The 21,776-nt window shown below is 40.7% G+C and overlaps 1 protein-coding gene across 1 annotated transcript in view; it reads left to right on the forward strand.

The window, feature by feature from the left end:
* LOC136448808 (lymphocyte antigen 75-like) overlaps positions 1 to 21,776 on the forward strand; it is an 80,265-nt gene that overhangs the window by 52,862 nt on the left and 5,627 nt on the right. The window contains exons 36-47 of the mRNA XM_066448457.1: positions 1,683 to 1,859; positions 2,971 to 3,015; positions 3,230 to 3,399; positions 3,571 to 3,644; positions 5,584 to 5,684; positions 6,155 to 6,266; positions 6,583 to 6,716; positions 7,265 to 7,416; positions 9,048 to 9,150; positions 16,879 to 17,108; positions 18,894 to 19,065; positions 21,009 to 21,226. Of these exons, the coding sequence (XP_066304554.1) occupies positions 1,683 to 1,859; positions 2,971 to 3,015; positions 3,230 to 3,399; positions 3,571 to 3,644; positions 5,584 to 5,684; positions 6,155 to 6,266; positions 6,583 to 6,716; positions 7,265 to 7,416; positions 9,048 to 9,150; positions 16,879 to 17,108; positions 18,894 to 19,065; positions 21,009 to 21,226 (1,688 nt within the window). The remainder of the gene's footprint in view (positions 1 to 1,682; positions 1,860 to 2,970; positions 3,016 to 3,229; positions 3,400 to 3,570; positions 3,645 to 5,583; positions 5,685 to 6,154; positions 6,267 to 6,582; positions 6,717 to 7,264; positions 7,417 to 9,047; positions 9,151 to 16,878; positions 17,109 to 18,893; positions 19,066 to 21,008; positions 21,227 to 21,776) is intronic.

Below are 21,776 nucleotides of genomic sequence, written 5' to 3' on the forward strand. Positions count from 1 at the left end.
TGAGACTAGACTCAGCCACAGTCCGAAGCCCTGAGACATGAGGATGGGATTAAGTACAGGTACATCAGTTGTTCATCTCAGTAGAGGGGTCTTTGGGTGAACATGACCATAGAAATTCCTTTGTTCCTTTTGATGCAATTTATTCTTAGATTTCGGCTTGAAGGAACAGATTGAGTCAAGGCTTTGTTTGAAGCTCAAGTCGGCCTACAGACCGCTTCTCATTTAGGTCCTGATTAACGTCATAATAAATCTATAAACATATAGAGATATCATCACACATACATTGCATCACAAAGACGCGTAACAGAGCAAAAGTTGCCGTATGGTTCGTGTCCGCTCGGTTTGGTTATTTCTGCTATTAGTTTTTTAAAGGAGGTCGGAGTTGGGTTAGCAGAGTGCAAAGTGCTGATGATGAGATTAGAAAAATTGTTTTGCTCAAAATCAATGCTCTGTGTGCTAGATGTAGCTCCAGGTAGGAGACAGTTGCTTTAAATTTGGTATGGCCAATTGCAATTGCAGCTTGTCAACACAGCTCTCCATCTGCATAACTCTTGGATTGATAAGGAAGCCCTGGCGCTAAAAGAATTGGATGTAACATGATGACGTTGTATTTTGTAAAACACATGCATGTACTGACTTTCGTGGAGTGTCTTTCGCACTGAGTAAGACTTTAAATGAATTTAAAAATATCTATCCAAAACTTCTGCTGCTTATTGGTTGCAAGCCTGCAGGTTGATGATAAAAATAGATAATACCATTGGAAAGCTCCAGTGCTATGTCAACGTTGTCGACTGGGACACTTTGACATTGCAAACAGTTATTTAGTACAGATCGTCCAAGCATATACATCGGCCATGAGATTTGCTGACTGCATATGTATATATGGCTCCCCATTCCCAATGGAGAAATCAATGAAATTATGCTCTCAAAATCTACCCAATCTATTATCCAAAGCGACAATGTTCTGAGAATTTTAAATTTTTGTTGCCCAGGAGGCAGAAACACAAAAATGCTTGTTGATTTCCTTTGAGCCCAATTACACAGATGCGTTATTAGATGACGTTAGATACTTTATGCTATGAAGTGGTCACAACTTGACTTAACCTGACTTAAATCATGCACCTAACGGTCGGTGTCACAGCGATCTCGCACCCCCAGTGAATTTGCACCCCCGGTGCGAAATCACTAGTGAATTTGCACCCCCGGTGCGAAATTACTAGCGATGTTGCACCCCCTGGTGATCTCGCACCCCATCCCCTCCCCCCAATCAATTTGTTCACCCCATACTATGTGTTCTGTTACCGTATTCATAATTCACAATGGCTACTATCAGATGCTATCTTTTTAACAAATTGAATTTCAATAATAGTAAATGAACGTTATCGCTGGATGGGACATTATCCTTAGCCATCAAGAAATTGTGTAAATGCAGGCTAGTCGCAAATGAATGACACGATGTAGAAATCACAACTGGACTAAGTTGTCCAAGTAATACATTTTGCTTGCTCAGTTTACTTTATCGTCTAGATGTCGAATTTATCTCTAATCTTCTATTAAAGGTGATTTGTGTACCGTGTACACCCATCTCATAGTCGTGTCTTTTTCCTTTGAAATTTCAAAACAGAAGAATATGATAGTTGCCATCTCATGTATTCATTTCGGTTTACTCGTAATTATGACAGGGTATCAATGGTCAGATAACACAGCAGTAGGGTTCACAAACTGGGCACCAGGAGAACCCAACAATATGAATGGACTGGAAAATTGTGTGGAGATGTACCAGGAGCCCACAGGAGTGGTACCCTGGAACGATGTCAGCTGCTACTCACTCAGGAACTATGTCTGCAAAGTAGCCAAAGGTAAAGTTCGCTATTCATGGACGTTTCACAGTTCAATGGTCATGAAAAATGATTTGCAAACTTACCATTTAATCATACCAACCATCATTTAAGGTTTCTATATACAAAAAAAATATGATGATTCGTCAATCCCCTGTTAAGTATAGCATTTTCTCATTGATTTTGCAAACGAGGTCTTCATTCGCATAATTAATATCTATCAATATTTCTCTCTTTCTCAGGTACATGTCACATGTTTGACAGTCCTATCATGAAATACAATCGAAGTGTAAACTTTCCTCATTAATCATGCAAATGAAGTTCTGACTTTCATAATAAGTATCTAATACGTAAATCATCATTCTGTTTACATGCCAAAAATCATTATCATCAGGCACGTCCTTCTTGAGTTATTCTCTTTCAAAGTCTGAAATAAAACCTGCTCCTACAGTTAAAAAAAGGCGCTAGGGGACCCAAACCTAGCCCACTCAAATATCACTCTATGATGAAGAATTGTGGTAGGGGACCCATCATAGTTCACTTGAGCCTTGGTCCTCCAAGCGGTTGCCTTGAATAACTTGATTGCACATGAATTCTCCAAATATTCTACAAACAAATGGAGAAAACAATGTTGAGTAGTCACTTTTACGAGACATTTACGTGATAAAGACATGGCAGTGCGTAACCATAAGGTCGAAGCGGGAGATTTCTGATTATATCAAACCTTGGTCATTCCTAAAACTAACTGACATTTGTTGCGTTCTGTTGGCGGTGTTGACATACCTCGCGCGTCTGGTTACTGTAGAAATCTTAATAAATGTTTTGATAATTGGCTTGACTATACCTAAGAGCTTTCTCTCCCTGACCATATCAGTCATTTGTTTGACAAAAAAATTGTAGTGGGTTTAATTCCACGTAAACTTGTCCAATTTTGCGCATCATTTTTGACGGGAAAATAGTTTCCCCCCTTAAATTTACTAAAATTGGAGAGGTTTAAGGAACTGAAGCGGGTCGTCCAAAAATCCCCCTTTCAATATCTGGCACCCAGAGCGGGCGATAATGGATACCGTACTTAACATAGATGGTACAGATGTTTTAATGAATATACTTGCTTTTTCAATGTCCATTACAGGACAACCACTGGTAGCACAACCAACGTCTGCAACAACACAGCCAGGTGGTAATTGCTATTGCAATATCTAGAATTTTTTTATTTAATATTTGTGTAAATATGTACGAGCTTTAGGACAGATTACAATCGTCAACAGTATTTAGACAGGATGCTACATTTCATGTGTTCGGGATATTACATTTTTTGCAGAGAAATATTGAATTTGAAGCACAAGGTGTGAATGAACACACTGATGTTTCCTATTATTTTCAAACCACAGTGGTGACTTGTGAGGACACGAGCTGGCTGTATTTCCAGGGTGGCTGTTACAAGTTTGTGGACTACTACAACGGCCAGTCCTGGGAGGGTGCACGGCAGGACTGTCGGTCAGCTGGCGGAGACCTGGTTTCGCTGGGGGATCCTGAGGAAGCAGGATTTGTCTTCCAGCAGGTCAACTTAGATTTAAATTTCCCTGATTTAAAGTATCCAATTCTTAATCCCGCATACCGAACATTGACTACCGCAACGGACCATCTATGCTTTAAGGTTTGGGCAAGCTCTTAGCTTGAGTGAAGTAATGTTTCATTTTGAATTTTATTATGTTGTCTCTACAACAAACAGGCGGGGAGACAGTTGTTGTATGGGACTCGTGCATGGCTTGGGCTGCGTGAATATGGTGTGGAAGGGGTGTACAGGTACGACATGCGCATTGCAGTCATCACATGCATTAATGGCCTCTAGCTCTATTGCACTTTCTTGATTCTGGCTAAAGCCAAAATCTTCTAAGGAGAATAACTGAACAAAGGAACAACGGATTTCCATGATTTTTAGTATGCGGGTAGCTTAGACATAATGAAGTGCAAATTATGCTAATTGGGACTTAATTTGCATAGCTAATGAGGAAAATCTATATTTGCAGTGTTTTCCATTATAAGACTCAAATACATGTAAAATGTAGTTTATTGAAAGTGGAGCATCAACAGATACCAATTATGCAAATAAATTCCTAATTTGCATAATTAATGCAAAAACACCCAAATTCATCTTATTGTAAAATGATAGGACTGTCAATATTGGAACATGTGTAAGTAAGATAAAAGTGTTCATGATTAAGCATCTATTATGTAAATGTGTAAGTCATTTGCATAAATAGAATTGTTCATGAGATATGAGGTCTCCGAATTCTTGTTTTAGAGAAGAAGCGCGTATTCTACCCTTTGCTACAGTGTACTTGTGTATCTGCATGAATTCAGTTCAAAGTTCAGAGGCAATCACAAGGTTAACGATCACAGACATGAGTGTAATAAACCCGGATATTACAGGATTTGAACAACGTTACCGTAGCCTTCCCACATCTGTAGTGAAACCTTCGGGTACCGTGTAGTGTGAGAGAGCCTGCAGATTACACCGAAGCTTGTAGCATGTGGAATTCAAAGATAGTGCAAGGGTAACGTCACATCCATTAAAAAAACAGTTCATCAGGGACGTGTATCACGTCCTTGTAGGCATCAATGAAGACACTCATGTTTGAAAAATGTAGTGTTGGTTAGCTGCTGACCTCGACATCCAACAGAAAAGTACATCTAGTCTGTCTCAACTGTCCTTTACACCTTAATCTGTTGGAAAGGGGGTGAATTCTGGGCTAACTTACAATACATCCGGGTATAGCCAAGACTATACCTGGGCTATAACCTGGGCTAGGCGAGATTATACTGCTATACATGGTAGATTCTGGATAGGGGTAGATTCTAGCCCACCAGATCAATTGTGCGTGTGGATGCTGTCCATAAAATCGAGGCAGTGTGATCTAAAAGACATTGCAAAGCTAAAACTTTAGTAAAAATAATTAATCATTATTGAACGTGGTTTGTTGCATGTTTTGTATGTATAGCCCAGAAGTTCGGCGTGCATCGACGGGTCTATTGATCGTCAACCGAAATCAACATGATCGTGCTACAAACCATACGAGGGGAATCGCTAGAACTTAAACTTAACCGAATTGAAACAAGAGCCTACCTAAGTCTGCAGCAACTTCCTTTATCTGCAGGGTGTCCACTTTGCCTGAGATAAAGTAGCTGTAGGTCTCCACGGATGTGTAGGCTTTCATCTGCGGTCGCCGATGTCGAAAGGACTAGATAATTTATTATGTCCGATTATTCAATTGCGGACATTAGAGTTCGATGGTTTTTGATCCCAATTGGTGTTAAAGCACACACATCAAAGCCTATCATTGCACCTTTGTCCTCATATCTAGCCTTGGCTAGACCACTTGATGATTCACAGTACGGAGGCAAAAACAGCACATTCAGACCCGCGGGTAATTCATATCGCCGTTGTTCTGTATTCTGCCAGGTTCAACTTTAACTTCAACTTGGGTTTACCCCAAGATAACGCCGTAAGGGGCAGAGTAGGGGTAAGAGGTCCCGGGCTAAGGTGGACAGGCCTCCAGCCTGGCCCGGAAAGTCTCAACTGTGGGAGACAACATGACTGGGTCAGGCAGGGCGTTCCACTCAGGTGTTGTACGTGCACATCAAACTTATGCGTGACATAGCGGCTTTTCGAACTATCGTGAAAATGAAGAATTGAAAGTCTGAATATTTCAGGTATGATCACCAGGCTTTGTGTTTTTCACAGCTGGTCTGACCAGACACCAGTGTCTTTCTTTAATTGGGGCCAAGGTGAGCCCAACGATCACAATGGAGAGCAGCAGTGTGGAGCAATGTATCTCCACAATGGTAAGCATAGCCTTTTCAAAATTCTTAACATAAAATTTGGAGTGAGGTCGAAATTTTGAAATATGATATATATAAATGGTTTATTCATGAATTTACACATACAGAAATCAAAACAGCATTGCAGCCGATGTTACATTGCCGATGTTACATTGCCGATCGTTATAACCGTTAAAATGGCACCTTCATACTCATGACACAACAGAATGCTGCTATAGAGATGGCCCCAGACTCTGCCATAGCACCAAAACATATAAAAGACAATTGCACACTGACGTTTAATGAAAATATGTGTAATAGTTATACATTCAAGAAAGATAGATCTACATCTCATACGTCATTAGTCTAATCAATATAGCCCACGTAAAGAATTCTAAATGTACTAACGTTTCATTGTTGTAGTGTGACAGTATGGTGATGCGTTTAGTAAGACAGTCCTAAACATAAAGAAGATACATCGTTTCTTTCTGCAGGTCAGTGGGATGATGACAACTGTGGAATGCAGCATGGCTACATCTGTAAGAAGCCAAATGGCACCATAACAGCAGCGCCCCTTACAACACCTTGGCCAGGCAACTGCATGAGGTCAGTTCTGGTAAATTCAGGCCTATCACAAAGACTGAAACTTCTTCCTTACCAACATAAAGTCTGTAGTTACAATGCGCATTGCAGTTTAGGCTACTTGTCTAAGCAATTCAAAGTCATACATTTGGCATTTATCCCACCTCTCCTCGGTCCGCCAGCAGAACGATGGTAAATACATTTCCTTACTGTTTGGTAATATATTCGTGTAGTCAAGTTTATATAAGTAAACTATTATCTATTGATCAATTGACTATTCTACTAAATTCAATGAAAGTCACAAAAAATGCAAGTTTAACTTTTGTTATTTCCCCTCAAGTGGCTGGTCAGAGTATGGTAACAAATGCTTCAAAATCTTTGAAGAACAAATGACTTGGAGTGCAGCAAGGGATGCCTGTCGAGGCGTTGGAACAGGAATGGACCTGGCTGCAGTTGAAAATGAATTTGAGCAAGGTAATGGCATTGATGATTGTGCTATGATCGTTACAAAAAATCGAGCGCGTTTGCCAAACACTATTGTATTGGGCGAACTAGTCGTACGACATCTTAGTAAGCAACAGTTTTATTTCCACAAAGTACTTACCTTGGCCAATATGGTTATGTTTTCAGTGCCATTTGTGTCTTTGTTTCTTTGTTTGTTTGTTTCATTGTTTGTTTGTAGGTGGGTGGGTTTTTGACAGCATAACTCATGAAGCTGCGGATGTATCCTTGAGATATTTGGTAATACGAAGATAGGTGTTGACAATACAAAGCACAAGTTCGATTATGGACTTCCTGGCGAATTTCTATGTTACTGCATCAAAACTTCCGGTTTTGGTATCTCGTATTCTGGACAGGCAATAGCAATTGTTTCTCTACAGGTTAAGTTAGATAGCGTTTGCGCTTCTGAATGAGTTGTGTAGGTTCGGACACACCAACAACTTTTTAAACTATAGGGAAGCATTTCGTTTGAGACATAGAAAGAGAGTTGCATAACACAAAACATTCTTTATCGTTAACAGCTTTCTTGACCACACGGCTGTACGGTTTATCTGGTAATCTGTGGATCGGACTATCTGAACGCACAGAACCAGGTCAATTTCTGTGGACCAGTGGCCACTCGGTCAGCTACACCAACTGGGCAGCTTCAGAGCCGGGGTACTGGCTCTACTCAGTAAGTCAATGGCCAAGGTAGCCAGTTATGAATTTTGTCTTTATAGACCATAAGTGGGTAGTTATTATCTTCGCCGAGTATTATAGTACTCGGGGAAGATGATGTTTTTGGTTGAGCCAGCTGTTTGGTGGGTCTGTATGTATGTGAAGAGCATAACTCAAGAAACCTTTGATGAATCTTTATGATTTTTGGTAGGTGTGTAGTGGTTGTGCAGAGGAACGTCAAATTCAAAAATTGTTCACCTTGCTTTTCAAACAGTACTGCAGTGGATTTTTGTGTATTTGTAAGTAGGCAAAAAAAGTGACGGAAACGTTGATGGATCCTCAGGATTTTTTGTAGGTGTGTAGATGTTGTGGAAACGGAGGTCAAGTTCAAAAATGGTTCCCATGACATTTTCCTTCAGTACTGCAGCGGGCTTCGTGTGGATGTGAATTTGCATGTGGACAACATAACTCCAGAAGCTGTTTATGATTCTGCATGATATATAGTGGATGGGTAGGGTTTATAGAAAGAAAGGTCAAGTTCGATAGTGGGCCTTCTAGCGGGTACCTAAGGTACTGCAGCGGAGCTTCAAAATTTGGAGCATATTTTCTGAAAGTGCTATGGTCATGATTTTTGTGTGGTAGATAGCTCATGCCACAGGAATTAAGTTGTGTAAGTTTGGGCCCCCTGGCGTCTTGTTTGGAACTGCAGTGGGTGTTTTTTTTTACCTTCGGACATGAATAACTTGAGAAGGGGTTAACAGATCGTCGTGAAGTTTGGTATGTAGAGAGTTCAGATAAGGATAGATTGTAAACCCACTACATTATATAAAGGGGGCATGTGACAGTGTTCCCGAAACAGGTCAACAGAGGGCCTTGCCTAAAAGTATAAATAAACAGATGGGGCACATAAATAAACAGATGGGCAGTCTGCACTCCAAGCAGATGTGTGGGTCCGGTTGGTTTTTATCGTGTTCAGTTTAGGCATTTTTGTCCAACACACGGTTTGTCCACAGACATAACGAAAAGGGGACAAAATAGAAAGCCTGACAAAAACACATAAAAACATGTCAAAAACCAGCCGGACCCACTCCTCTGCTCAGAGAGTACACTGCACCAAAACTGCACCACTGCTAGGTATTACCTAGCACCGTATGGAAAAGTCACATGTATTATGTCTTACAAAATGTGTATGATATGGAATAAAGATTTATTCTATTCATATATAATAACTGTACCATTTAATCATAACTTTCAATTTTTTGATGACCAGTTATAACATATCAGCACACTATACACATATACTAGTCCTGTACTACTAAATGATTTTTATCCCTATCTAGACTGGACTCATTCTCCCCCCCCCCCCCATCATAACTTTCAAACGGTATGGTGTATGATCAAGTTTGCAGGGGGTGATAAGCATGTAAATATTAATCACTCTCAACAATAAGCCGTGATTATTTGGCGAAGATAATTGTGTTCGCGGAACTGTAGTTATTTATGTGACCTTTATCTACTTGTTTGGAAGGTATATTTCTACATCATGAAAACATGTGTTTTGCATAGTTATTTAGCATGGTCTTCTAGTTAACAGTGCTTTTGCTTAGAAAAGCTTTTAAGAAATTTTCTGAACTGTCATGTTTCTAGGATGACTCTTGTGTGGAGATGAGAGCGGACTACGATGATGTTGGTCTCTGGGATGATGTCAGCTGTGATGCCCTACGAGGATTCATTTGCCAGGGCTTTAAAGGTTTGGAACTATTCGAATTCCGAAAAAAAGGCTTTTGAATCTTTTCATGCAGTAAAAGATTACTGCAAATCCTGTTTTCATATGTGGAGATCTGGAGTTTTTTTTTTAGTTTGTATATTTGTGTGTGTGTGTGTGTGTGTGTGTGTGTGTGTGTGTGTGTGTGTGTGTATGTGTGTGCGTGCGCATGTTTTTATGTGTTTTTCTGCTTACATGGCCAGCTAAACGTATGAAGCTATGGACGGATTGTAATGATATTTGGTAGATGGAGTAGGTCTTAAGAAGACAAAGGTCAAGGCTCTCCTGGCAGCTTTTCTTTATATTTTAGGGACACATTCTGTTTCTTTTGTCTTGGGCACTCTATGGTGTTGATTTTTGACTTGCAGATATGTTTATACATCTTATGTATAAGGGAAAGCGGTGTAAGTTTGGGCACCTAAGCTGTCAAACTCAGAAAGAAGTGGTTTATGTTTGGGACTCCAAGCAGCTTTTAACTGGTTATTTCGTTCAGACAAAAGCTCAAGAGGGAGGACGAGATTTTTGGCGTGCAGATAGCTTATACAGAGATGTACAAAACTGTCATTAGATACAAAGTATGCAATTCGGATTTTATTGGCGTAACGTATGAGAAAATAATTCCTGGGCCAGTGTTTTCTTGTGTTTTTTTTTTTAATCTGGCGAAAATTAATGCACGCGCTGATGTCATCCATAACATTTACTTGCTGTGACCTAACAGTTCGCTTTGCATAACCAATGAGACAGGTAGAATAGATTTACAAAAGCTTTAAACATTTGGAGGTGTTTGGTCCCTGAACTCTTGTTATGTTTACCTTCACAGAAGTAAACATATTGTTTTTGCTCGTTTCTTCTTCTTCTTCCGTTCCAAACAAATAAAAAACATGGATACCTCCAAAACTAGAGCTTTGAAAAACTTGAAATCCAGCAAGCTAGTAGGCCTGTACATACGACACTGCACCATGGTCGTTTTGTCCATATAGATGAAAAAAAAAGGTTTTATGCGGCAAAAACTGGTGAAAAAACTGACATTTTAAGCTCAAATTAGAACTTTAGAATCCCGATAGAACCAGTTTGGAACTTAAGAATCCCTTAGAACCTGTTTGGAACTTTAGAATCACGTTCATTCCACGGCCGCAGGTCAATGACTGTAGCGAACAGGCCTCTCAGTGGAACACCGAACACTGCGTTCGAAATGGGGTCAACGACCTCAGCTTTGGAACACGCGACCGGGCAGAATGAAACATGTGTTTAGCTTTGCGCTCGGATATACCAAGGAGGGTAAATACCTTGGATATACCAAGGACATTACGACGTTGCTACTTGGATGTTTTGTTGAGAAGTAAACATATTCTTAAGTATCCCCATCGTTGGTATGAGTTTAAGACTTGAAATACCACCAACCCGGTGTCATTTTGACACGCCGCCTTGGAACACCCGATTGAGGTCATCCACGGTCACAACCAGCGCTGTCATTTTTTTTTCTCTGGGTGGCATGGATATAAAAAAACCCTACTTTTTCACAAATACAAGCAATTTTTCTACACCATAAATCTATGCTAACATTTTGCTGTGGATGGGTGAATATGTAGCATATATTTAGCTACCGGCGTCATTGTTGGCGATCTTGAATGTTAACGTTACAATACAGGTATTGTTGACAGGCGGCAAAATGATGAAATTGTTTTGCAGCTTCAACCACTAGCAGTCTTCCGAAGCTCGACTTGATCAGCTTGACAACGAGTCAACTTAAGATGACACCGGGTTGGTGTTATTGAGTGGTAAGCTCATACCGACGATGCCGTACCCCATAAAAGTTTCACTGACTGGCCGACAACTGTGGTAAAGTTAACGCTACACGTAACGTTATATGGTAACGTCTTCGGGTACCATAATAAGTTGCACTTTGGTTGTCCCCCGACTATATTTAAACCACCTTGTTTTCGTACGTCCAGCGTGCTGAATACGAAGTTTATGCATAGAGCGCTAGCTGTCGTCTGTGTAAAACACGGATTTGTTTATAGTTCAATGCAAGGTCACCGATTAGTGGTGGCTATCAACACATACAACAATCGTCATGCAAAATTGATTTTTACTCTGAGAATTAAAGGTGAAATGCAAAATACAGACACACACACAAAACGTGAGAACTTTATTTCGCGATTAAACAGACTTAACGAACAAGATGTGCCGCAGCGCAGAACGCCCCCCCCCTTGTAACGTTACCTTATGTCATGGTCATTCCGTTCACTACTAACGTAACATGACCAGTTTACGTCCGATTTATTCAAAACGTTATTTATCCTAAAACCGCACGGACAGAGCCAAATGTTAACCCATGGGTAGAAATATCAGCTCTTCTAACAAGAAAATGCATGGTCTGTAAGTTTTTCTCCGCCTGTTTAACGCCGTACGAGCATATATTTATACTGGGGTATATGGTGTAGAATTGTGCTAGGCTTACCCTTTATCGTCCACCTCAGTATTTTCCCTTCTAGCGCTATGCTTGAAGAACATAGACCCGAAGAAAATACACAGTAACTGTCGAAAGTAGTCTACAGACAAATGACAGTAAAGTCACTATGTTTGTCCGTCCGCTTGCCCGACGCGATGGAAGAAAACAATTTTTGTATTGTGAATTTCCCCGAAATCGGCAGCACGTGGCGTTCACGTGATAAACGCATGGCCATGATGTTATGTCGTACAAAAATGTATCATCTGAGCGGGGGTCGCTAGGTTGTATCAAATCTTCCTAAAACTGCCAAGAGTTTCAAACCTCGAATCACCATGGATAGTCTGCATATCAAAGAAAGGTTTAACGTCAGCTACTTTTAAAAGATACTAGCTATCGTGTAACTTAGAAAAACATGATGGAATACGCGGTGTCGAATTACATATGAAATGCGTCATGCATGACGCTTCCGTGCAACTTGTTGTTACTGGTTCAGGAGCTTATTCTGTTATGTCGCTGGACGTAAACCCTTTTAAATGTTTTGTATAATAGAGAGAGATGGCTGAGGATCATACTTATGACGTTCTTTGTTTCTCATGAGAACAGGCTTTGGCATAATACACCGTGACATGTGGACATGACCCAATTTGGACGTAAACTACTCCCGCACGTAAATAGGTCATGTTACGTTACATGTACAGCGGTGGGCGCAACGTCAGTCCCGCTACACAAGTGAAGGTCGGACAACGCCGTCTGGGTAAATGTACACAGAAGGAGGTTCTCCGTATAACCTCCTTTATACATGTCGGATAAGTTTTTGATAAGGTCCGTCGTCGGCTTGCACATGATACGTCGGCGCGACGTAAATGTTGCAAAGTAATCCTTTGAAGTTCGCATATTGATTACGATTGACACGCTTTTGATGTGCGTGGGGGTGGGAATCATCGCAAAGCAACGTAAATGTAGATTTTTTCATTGCTTGTTTTTAAAAGAAATGTTCGAAAATGATAATAATAAAAAGAAGACAATACTGGGCTATGAAAAAAATGATCGTGCGGTTCAAAACATGTCTAGATCTTTTTTTGCCCTGGATTGACTTGAATAACAGGAAAGATTGTCTGCGTACTTTTAGAATTACATGTACATGTACATGCGGTATTGTACAGACTGTAGAGGTCAGTATGACCGGCAACTGCGGGACGTTTTTGATATAGATATGTGTCAATCTTTACGATCATGAAAAATTTCTGTAAAACAAAGTCTTTGCCGTCTTTGGTAAACCAAGAAATTGGTCGTCAATATCAACATGCATTGGATTGAAAAGCAACACGGCGTATTTAAACGGCCGCTGAGGTGCCGCGCACCTACATCGGTAAAAACTTACGCACGGCAAAAATGTCACCAGCAGAGTGGAATTGAAGTTATTTTCACATAATTCATCCTTCTCTTTACCTAGAATCTTCTCAAGATTGCATTATATATGACTTAAAATCCTTTACTTCTACATAAATTGCAGATGTCACAAAAATAGGAAATGTGACGTTACAGACTTTTTCCTACTCTCGGTCTTGAAATTAACATGGGAAATAACAATGTACGCACTCGTTTATCGGCGAGCACAATGTTAGCTCGCAACTTGTCGCTACGCCTCCGTGTCTTTGACGAAAGTTACTGAAGTTCACCTGTTTGTGCAACTATGTGCCATTCTTTTGGAAAGGGCACAGGAGAAGAAAACATGGTATCCGAGTTGTGTATAGTTAAGGAGAGGATATGCTTATGTATACAATTCAATGGACACTTGTGTTGTCGGTGAAACTTTCGATAACAACTTTACATTGAAAGGCGTGTGCGCCGTGCTATTGAATAAATCTCTCATCCCCGTGAATTGCTTTGCTTTGATTTCAACATGCGCTTGCGAGTTGAATGCAAACAAAGCACGGACACTGTAGCCACCGACGATTTCATGTAGCCAAATTACGTATACGAGTGCAGACTTTGCTAATTAGATACGCAAAGAAGTTTCTAATTGGGACGATCAATATGAATTCTTTATCTCTTATTAATCATGCAAATAGTGTTCAAATTCACAAAATGCATGTCTGATGATATCTTAACGTTGCATGTGTCACTAGCATAGATATTCTATCATTTGTCACCAATGTATTACAAATTCAAAGTGTCATATTTTGCATCATTCATATCAATAAATGCTCTTGAGCCTTATTACCTTTGTCATGAGTATGCTATTCATATCACTTAGCACAATTGAAATATAAATCGTCCTTATTGATAGTACAAATAATGCATCCATTTCGTTGGTCTTCATTAAGGTCACTTACAGGTCGAAAATTATGAGAATTCATTCGTCTCTTCTTGACTTATCCTGTGTCATGGATCAACAATAAAAAACTTTATCCTTCCTGGTAGAAACGTAAAGATAGACCATGTGAAGGTAAACATTCTGCATTTGCTCGCAAATGTTGCCCCTCTACTTTTGTATTGGATTTTAATCTTATCTATATATAGACATGTCAGGGCAAAGCTTGCGATCTGGCAGAATCACCGATTCTACCAGCGAGTAGAGATCCCAACCAGGATGCTAGGAATGTGTTACAATGGTGTCGCATTTATAGATTAAATATGTTGACTGTCTTTTAAGCATAAGCACAGAAAAATTCAAAGACTCCGAACTGTGACTGTTGATTTAGGTCGATCATATCTCCGTTACGTTGATGAAGGTTAGACATCCGGGTAATAAGATACGCAAAAAAGACTGGACTGGATAACATTTTGAAACAGACAGATGTTTCAGACAACATCCGCTATATTTCGTCAGTGACTTTGAAAATGTAAAACGGTTTCATCAAAGTAACCCGTTTTACTTGTGAACATGAACGGTCCGTAATGGTTCGTTCCGTTTCACTTCTGAACCTTCTCGCGAGGTAGTCTAGAACGGTTCAGAGTAAAACGGTTTCGCGGAATTGTAATCATGAACGCAAAAGCGTTACGGAACCGGTTCACATTGATGTTTATGACGCGGGAAAGAGTTAAAGTTTTTAGCTGTCGATCGGATTTTCGGCCGCGTTCTTTAATCGTAACATCTTGCAATGGCCCCAAAGTCGGGTTCTAACAAATATTCTATTTGGGGGAATCAGGAGTTTCAGAGGAAACTTGATGGCACTCATCGGAACCAGGTGCTGTTCCATAAAATCGTCAAGGGCCTGAAGGACAGCAGTTCAGTGCCGATCGAAGTATAACTCGCGCGGGAAAGTGAAAGTTTTAGCTGTCAATAGGATATTTCTGCCGCGTTTTGTAATACTTATAGTAAAATCTTGTTACGGCCGCCAACTCGAGGCGGTGCGGGATGACAACAGACTTTGCATAATATGCAAATTCGATGTAAACCGTTTTCAGCGCGGGTGCAAGTTTGCATCGCGGACGCAAAATGTTTCGATTCGGAATATATCCGGGGAAAGATCTTGCAGAACCAGGCTTTATACCAAAACTCTAAATTGATATGTTCATGAGTGAAGACAACTTTAGATGGTTCAATAGAATAGTAAGTCAAGGCAATGTTGTTTGCTAATGACTCAATTAGCTCCTGTTGAGATAAAATAACATTAAGCTACGATCACATACATCGCTCGTCGTACCTGCGATGGGGGTTTTATCGGCTATGATACGTCGTACGTCTGGGGACAAAACATTAGAATCTGCACTGATAGCTAGCTCCATGGAGGCGATTAGTGCAGCCCTGCAGCAGATGTTTGCCATTCGACAAATCGCTTTCTAAGTTGCCTTAACGACTTAATCTGGCCAAACAAACTCGACAGTGAGATGTGGGAAGGTGTCAGCCTTTAAAGAATGTTTTCAGATTGACAATTTCGGCACTTTGGAAATGATGCAAGCCGACCGCGATTAAACCTTTGAAGAAAAGTAGTAGACATTAGATATTTCCTACGCTCTAGCTTATGATTGGCACCGTCTAATAAGAGGGAATTGAATAGAGAAAAGATATTTGTCGAAAATAAGACGGAATGTTGTTGATGTACGTGATGTAGTTTTTTTCGTTATGATTTTGTGAGTCGGGCTACATTCACTAGGTACAGTAGCCGGGGCCGGACCGAGCATTCATTGCGTAGTAGCCCATTTCATGTCAAGCATGAGCTGGGTTCCGCTTCTTACAGACCTCCTCACGTGAGGTGAAAAGTGCGCACAATTTTCGGGACAAAAGAAAGATAGAATATCAAAGAGCACAAGGTGAAAAGGCGTGTTATATTAGGGCACCTCCCGTTATGTCTGTATGCCTGTTCTTTTGATGATATGCGGCGTGTTTTATATCATATCATTGGAAGTGCATTTTCCTCTTTTTTCAATGCCCCATTTGTAAGTGTGCCGTCGTGTGACGCAATGGTGAGAACATTCAGCTGTCAAACCAAGGGAACCTGGATTCGATCCCGGGTTGCCCCTAGACATGTCTGGACATGTGCCCCGACGTTGTGCCCTTGGAAAAGACACTTGACTCAGGTGTAAATGTGTACATAGCTTCGGTTAGGGACGTCCCTCGGATAGGACGTTAAATGGAGGTCCCGTGTTTCAGGAGAGTCACACCTTTAGCACGTAAAAGAACCCACCACATCTTTCGAAAAAGAGTAGGGGCATGCCTAAATTGGGTAGGGAATTTCCCGAGCAGCATTCATAACCCCTGCTTCTCCTAATGGGTCAGTGAAGTCATGCTTCTCTCGAGCGGTGATGTTTCTGACCTTGGGCGAAGAGATGCTGCTACAGTAACAATGAGTTCAGTTCTTAGATGAGTGACCTTGCACTGAGCGAGTTCGTTAAAAAATCATTACGCTTTTGTACTGCCAGCACCATTGCTGCAGCAAATGGAACAGCTATTAGAAAAAGACATTTATTTGTGGGTGGGTCGCCCCAAAAGTGTCGATATCCTCCTGCCAATTTCAAACACAATGTTGGCAGGGGAATCCCTACACTTTCGTTTTGTGACCGACTCACTGAACGAAAGGCTATCTGGATATTTGCAGTTAAAAATCTGCGAGAGCATACACATATGGTAATTTCTGGTCAAAACTCTGTCACTAAAAGCTTTTCATTTTTACTTTTAACTTCATCTTTATTGCACATGATCTAACAATGTCTCCCTATGCAATGCACATGACTTGTGTTATGTTATCTTGTGGAGTTCATTCAAACCTAACAACATCACAAATAGGTATTAACAATTCGATCTCTATTGATTCCAGGAAGCTCTTCACTTCCCCAAACAACTCCCACAAGCAGCTGTCCACCCGGCTATACTCAGTACTTATTAAGCTGCTACAAGGTCACAGACACCAAAGGAACATGGGAGGAGGAAAATGTCGCATGTCAACAAGAGGGTGGCCAGCTCAGCAGTATCCTCAATGTGTACCAGCAGGCTTTTGTCATGTCCATTGCTAAGAGCAGAGTTTGGATTGGTTTATCAGATAGTCAGGTAAGATACTTTGTCTTAGAGGCATAGTATAATGCTAAAGATAAGAAATGGTTTGGCTATCACCATCTGTTTGAAGTTTGTGTGCGACTTTCGCCCTACTTGTTGCCTTGATAACTGAAAAGTACCAAGATAAAGGACCAACATTGCTGAAGGTTATTCTGCTACACACTATTATGAAGAAACGACATAAGGCTTTTAATTTGTAAGATTATGTTTGTTTGTGTGTGTGTGTGTGTGTGTGTGTGTGTGTGTGTGTGTGTGTGTGTGTGTGTGTGTGTGTATGCATGCTTGCGAGTGAGTGAGTGAGTGAGTGAGTGAGTGGATGAATGAATGAATGAATGAATGAATGAATGAATGAATGAATGAATGAATGAATGAATGAATGAATGAATGTCACACCCCCAACCCACTGGTCACAAAAATACTTTACCACACAATCGTCATACCCAGTATGTTGCACGGTTGTGAATTATGGTACCCTACCCAGACAGGCCTGATGAAGTTGGATAGAGTTCACAGAGGAGGGGTGAAACGTATGCAGAATATGCACCCACAGACAGGAACTAGAGAGAGCCTTGGTGCCCTGGGGATGCATACCCTGAAAGCCATCATAGACAAGCACAAGCTGTGTTTCTTCGGTAGGCCTGTACTGCACTAGCCAAGAAAGTTTTCCTCTTCAGATTATATTCGCACATACTGGCAAGGCCATGTAGTACAACAAGAGGTTTCATTAGCGACAGCTTCAGAGCAGCCGAAGATTACGGCCTAACAGAGTACCTAGAAAGATACTGGCAAACGGTAGAGTTCCCGACAAAAATGGAGTGGAAGCAAATAGTGAAGAGGGCAGTGAGTGCTAAGGAAGAGAGTGAATGGGTCTCAGCACACAGTCACCAACCTAGATCCTTCAGAGTACACAGTACGAGCTCAGATCCCCACAAGCTGTGGTCACTTGCAAGGAAACACCCAAAGCACCAAAGGACTCTACAGAAACTAGTACATCTGAGTACAGCCCCGGTGAAACACAGTCCTAAGCAATGCCCTACATGTGACTCAACAACAACAGATATAGTCGGACACTTGGTCTCTAGCTGTGTCACCTTTAACAACCTCAGAGACAGTTTAGCAGATGCAGCAACAGACAAGCTGGGCATCAGGGTGATGGCGTCCGTTTACCAACAGCTAGACGAAAGGTTTACGGAAATAATGCTGGGAGCAGAAATTGTAGAAGATGAGGTTGACCCTGACGTTTGGGAGGACTACATGATAACTGTAACTGGACTGCTTTATCCCCTAGCAACTTAAGCACTAAAGCATGTGGACTTTAGGAGATAAGGAAAGACCAACAAGCCAAAACGAACGACAGTTCGCTCCGTTCCGACTCTACTTCTAAAGTACCAGTGTAGCAGCAGGGGTGTTCCAACATACAAGATGAAAGGGACACTGTAAGAATATAAGGATTCAGTGCTAATGCACACAACCGAAAACTTTCAATTATGAGTGATTCACTGTGCAATAACCAGTACCGAGCTGACTGAAATCGTTTGTAACGATTAATGCTATCAAATGTTTTATTGAATCTTGTGTGTATATGCAGAAAGCTATTTTATATTGTAACACCGTATTATGATTGTATATTCATGTATTTTATTAATGTGGCTCTCCTAACATGGAGGAATAAAGAAAGGAAAGGAATGAATGAATGAATGAATGAATTCATGTGTGGGAGTGTTAACGAGCTTTTCCTGTAATGACTAATTTTTGAAAGAAAATTTCGCTATTTTACAGACCCCTCAGCGGTACAGATGGACAGACGGCTGGCCAGTGCTCTATGATAATTGGGGTGCCAATGAGCCCAGCATGGGGCCGAGAGAGGGCTGTGTTGCTATGGAGGAGGGCGGGGCATGGGATGACACCACCTGCACAACGCAACTTCCAGCTGTCTGCAAGAAATCTACTGGTAGGTTGATTTGTGTGTTGAGAACGACGGCGTTTTTGTGTGGGGAGTAGGCAACCGTTTACCGCGGGAGAATACTCCTAAAAATTGTATTCCCGCTAATCATAAAGTAGCCGTTTCTTCTTTTTTGGGGCTTGAGAAGAGTGCTAAAGATATTAACATGGCAGCGAAAGAAAACAAGAAAGGCGATAAAAAATATTGCCATGGCGACAATTGAGTGGCTTTATGTATCGTATAAGTAGTTAAGGCAACTCAGAAAGCGATTTGTTGGATCCTGGTCGATTGTTCGGGGTGGATTATTGTAGGTATGAATATTGGTAATCTAATGCGATGATAATTTGTATGATTTATGTAAAAATACGTTATTTTTTGTGGTCAATGGTGGGGAATTAGAATACGTATTGGAGGAAGGTAGCTTTAGAATCGGTGAATACAACGGAATGTATGTTATGCTCATTCTGTTTGAGTGTCAGACAGTTCGCGGTACAGGGGACACGCATGAATCATCTCATCTTAATGTTTATTTGACGTACATTATAGCAATACATGGCCATGTTACATTTTAAGCCGGACTCCGCTGGCGATTTCAATTCTTGCGACCGATAAGTATATGGTGCAAATGTAATGGACGGGGGATATTTGCAACATAAACGACCAAATGCGAGTTGTATAAATGACTGACACTGGTAATAAGGGAGGTCTGCAACCAATACAACGGTTGCTAGTGTTAAGGTAGCAGAATACAATTTCTGCCCTATCTCATTCGTACGATCTAATAGCCCGCTAATCATACTACCATAAAGTAAAGTTCGTGCCTCGCTGGCTTTCACATTAGCGTTATTTACATACGCTTCAAGGTTAAGGGCGCACTATTTTTAGGGGACGTTTAAGCTAGTCGCCGATTACAATAAGTGCGACCGTTATTAAATTACAAGGCGCCACTTGATAGATGGACATTGAGACTTGGTTAAATGATAGGCACAAAGGCCCGATACAAAGGTTACGTCCAAGTCCCAAAAACTACGACCAGACTCCGATACCTTAGAAAAACGATCCTTCCTGACCACGTAGACTTCATAATGAAGGCAAGAAGTACACGAGATATCAAAAATGAAAGTTCCACTGCAGTACCGGAGAAAGTCGCTAGGAGTCCTTTATCAAACTTGACCTTTCCCGACCCCTACCTACATAACGAATATCAGCACTCACCTACTGCTTCTGGAGTCATGTTGCCAAAGCACACACTTAGTCACAGACAAGCGGAACGGAAAACATAAGCTTCTCTATATACATGATGCCACTTCGATGATGATGATACCACCGAACATGTATTTTAATACTACCCTCAATCAATCACATTTTAAAATGATATAAAAATTTGGGGGAAGGCACTTTTACGCGTTCTCTCATAATTTTGTTTCCCAAAATTGAAACCTAGAAAAGCAACTTTTTCCAGCCATTTTTGATTCCCGTTTTTAACCAAAATATCAATTTCTTTTAAGGAGCAGAATAGTTGCCAAAAGGAGGGGGAAGTGATAATGTTTTATTTACACGTTATACGTTCTTTGCTCTTGTTACTTTTATTGATGTCGACATTTTGTTATGTTAGTTCATTTCTTTGTTTCCGTTTGTTTTATTGTTTATGCTTGAATGAAGTAAAGATAGTCCAGCAGGTTGGACTGATGATCAAGGGAACTTTCGGCACATTTTTTTGCCATTCAGTGACATGAAGAGCCCTGCTGCTCAAACCATGAATGTGCGATAATAGCAAACAGAATATCATTGAAAGGCCATTAAGTAAGCTTTTTAATGACATATAATGCAATGATACAATATTTTCGGAATGAATCGAATAAATTGAGGTTGCCAAACGGTCTGCTTGAAATTCATGTTTAATGTATGTATATATAAAGCTAACATATATGATGTATTTTTGTCAATTATAGCTGGTGACTTGCAAAGAATAACATTTCCCACTCCACGAAGAGTCAGTAACTACGCCAGCCTGGAGACAACATTGTCTCAGGACTTGAGAAGTTTTACTTTATGTCTGCACATGCGCACCGACATGAGTCCCACCAGCCAAGCAGGTTTGGTCAGCTATGCTGTACAGCAACAACATAATGAGCTTCTCATCTTCAATCAAGGAGGGAGCGGATTTGCAGTAAGTTAACAACCACAAACCTCTGGTGTTCAACGAAGCGGTGTCAATTATCGTCCAATTTATTCAAAACGTTAAAACACAGAGACAAATTCGTGAATCGTGGGAAGAAATGTTTAACTCCGTGCGAGCTTATGTACTGAGGTATATTGTAAACAACTTTATTCTTCTGTTGATTTACCCGAATGACATAGATCAGGAAAACAGTTACAAGTGAATTCTCCAAGAATGTGGTGAAGTGACTAACGTTATGTTTTCCCTCAGGTTTAAGAAAACAATGTTGTATAGTCGATTATAGCACTGAGGGTAATAAACGTAGTATCGGTGCGGGGGTCCCTGGGCCATATAGCAAACCTTAATAAAGCTAGTATGATTTTAGAATCTCAAATCACCATAGATAGTATAGATAACAAAAGAATGTTTGACGACAGCTACTAACCAATACTAGCTATCGTGTGAGTAAGAAAACTGATGAATTACATTTGAAATGCAACATGTATGACGCTACCGACTTCATGGGTTTATTCTGTTATGTCTCTGCAAACCTATTTCA

This window comes from Branchiostoma lanceolatum, chromosome 14, assembly GCF_035083965.1.
Source record: "Branchiostoma lanceolatum isolate klBraLanc5 chromosome 14, klBraLanc5.hap2, whole genome shotgun sequence".
Taxonomy (NCBI): Eukaryota; Metazoa; Chordata; class Leptocardii; order Amphioxiformes; family Branchiostomatidae; genus Branchiostoma; species Branchiostoma lanceolatum.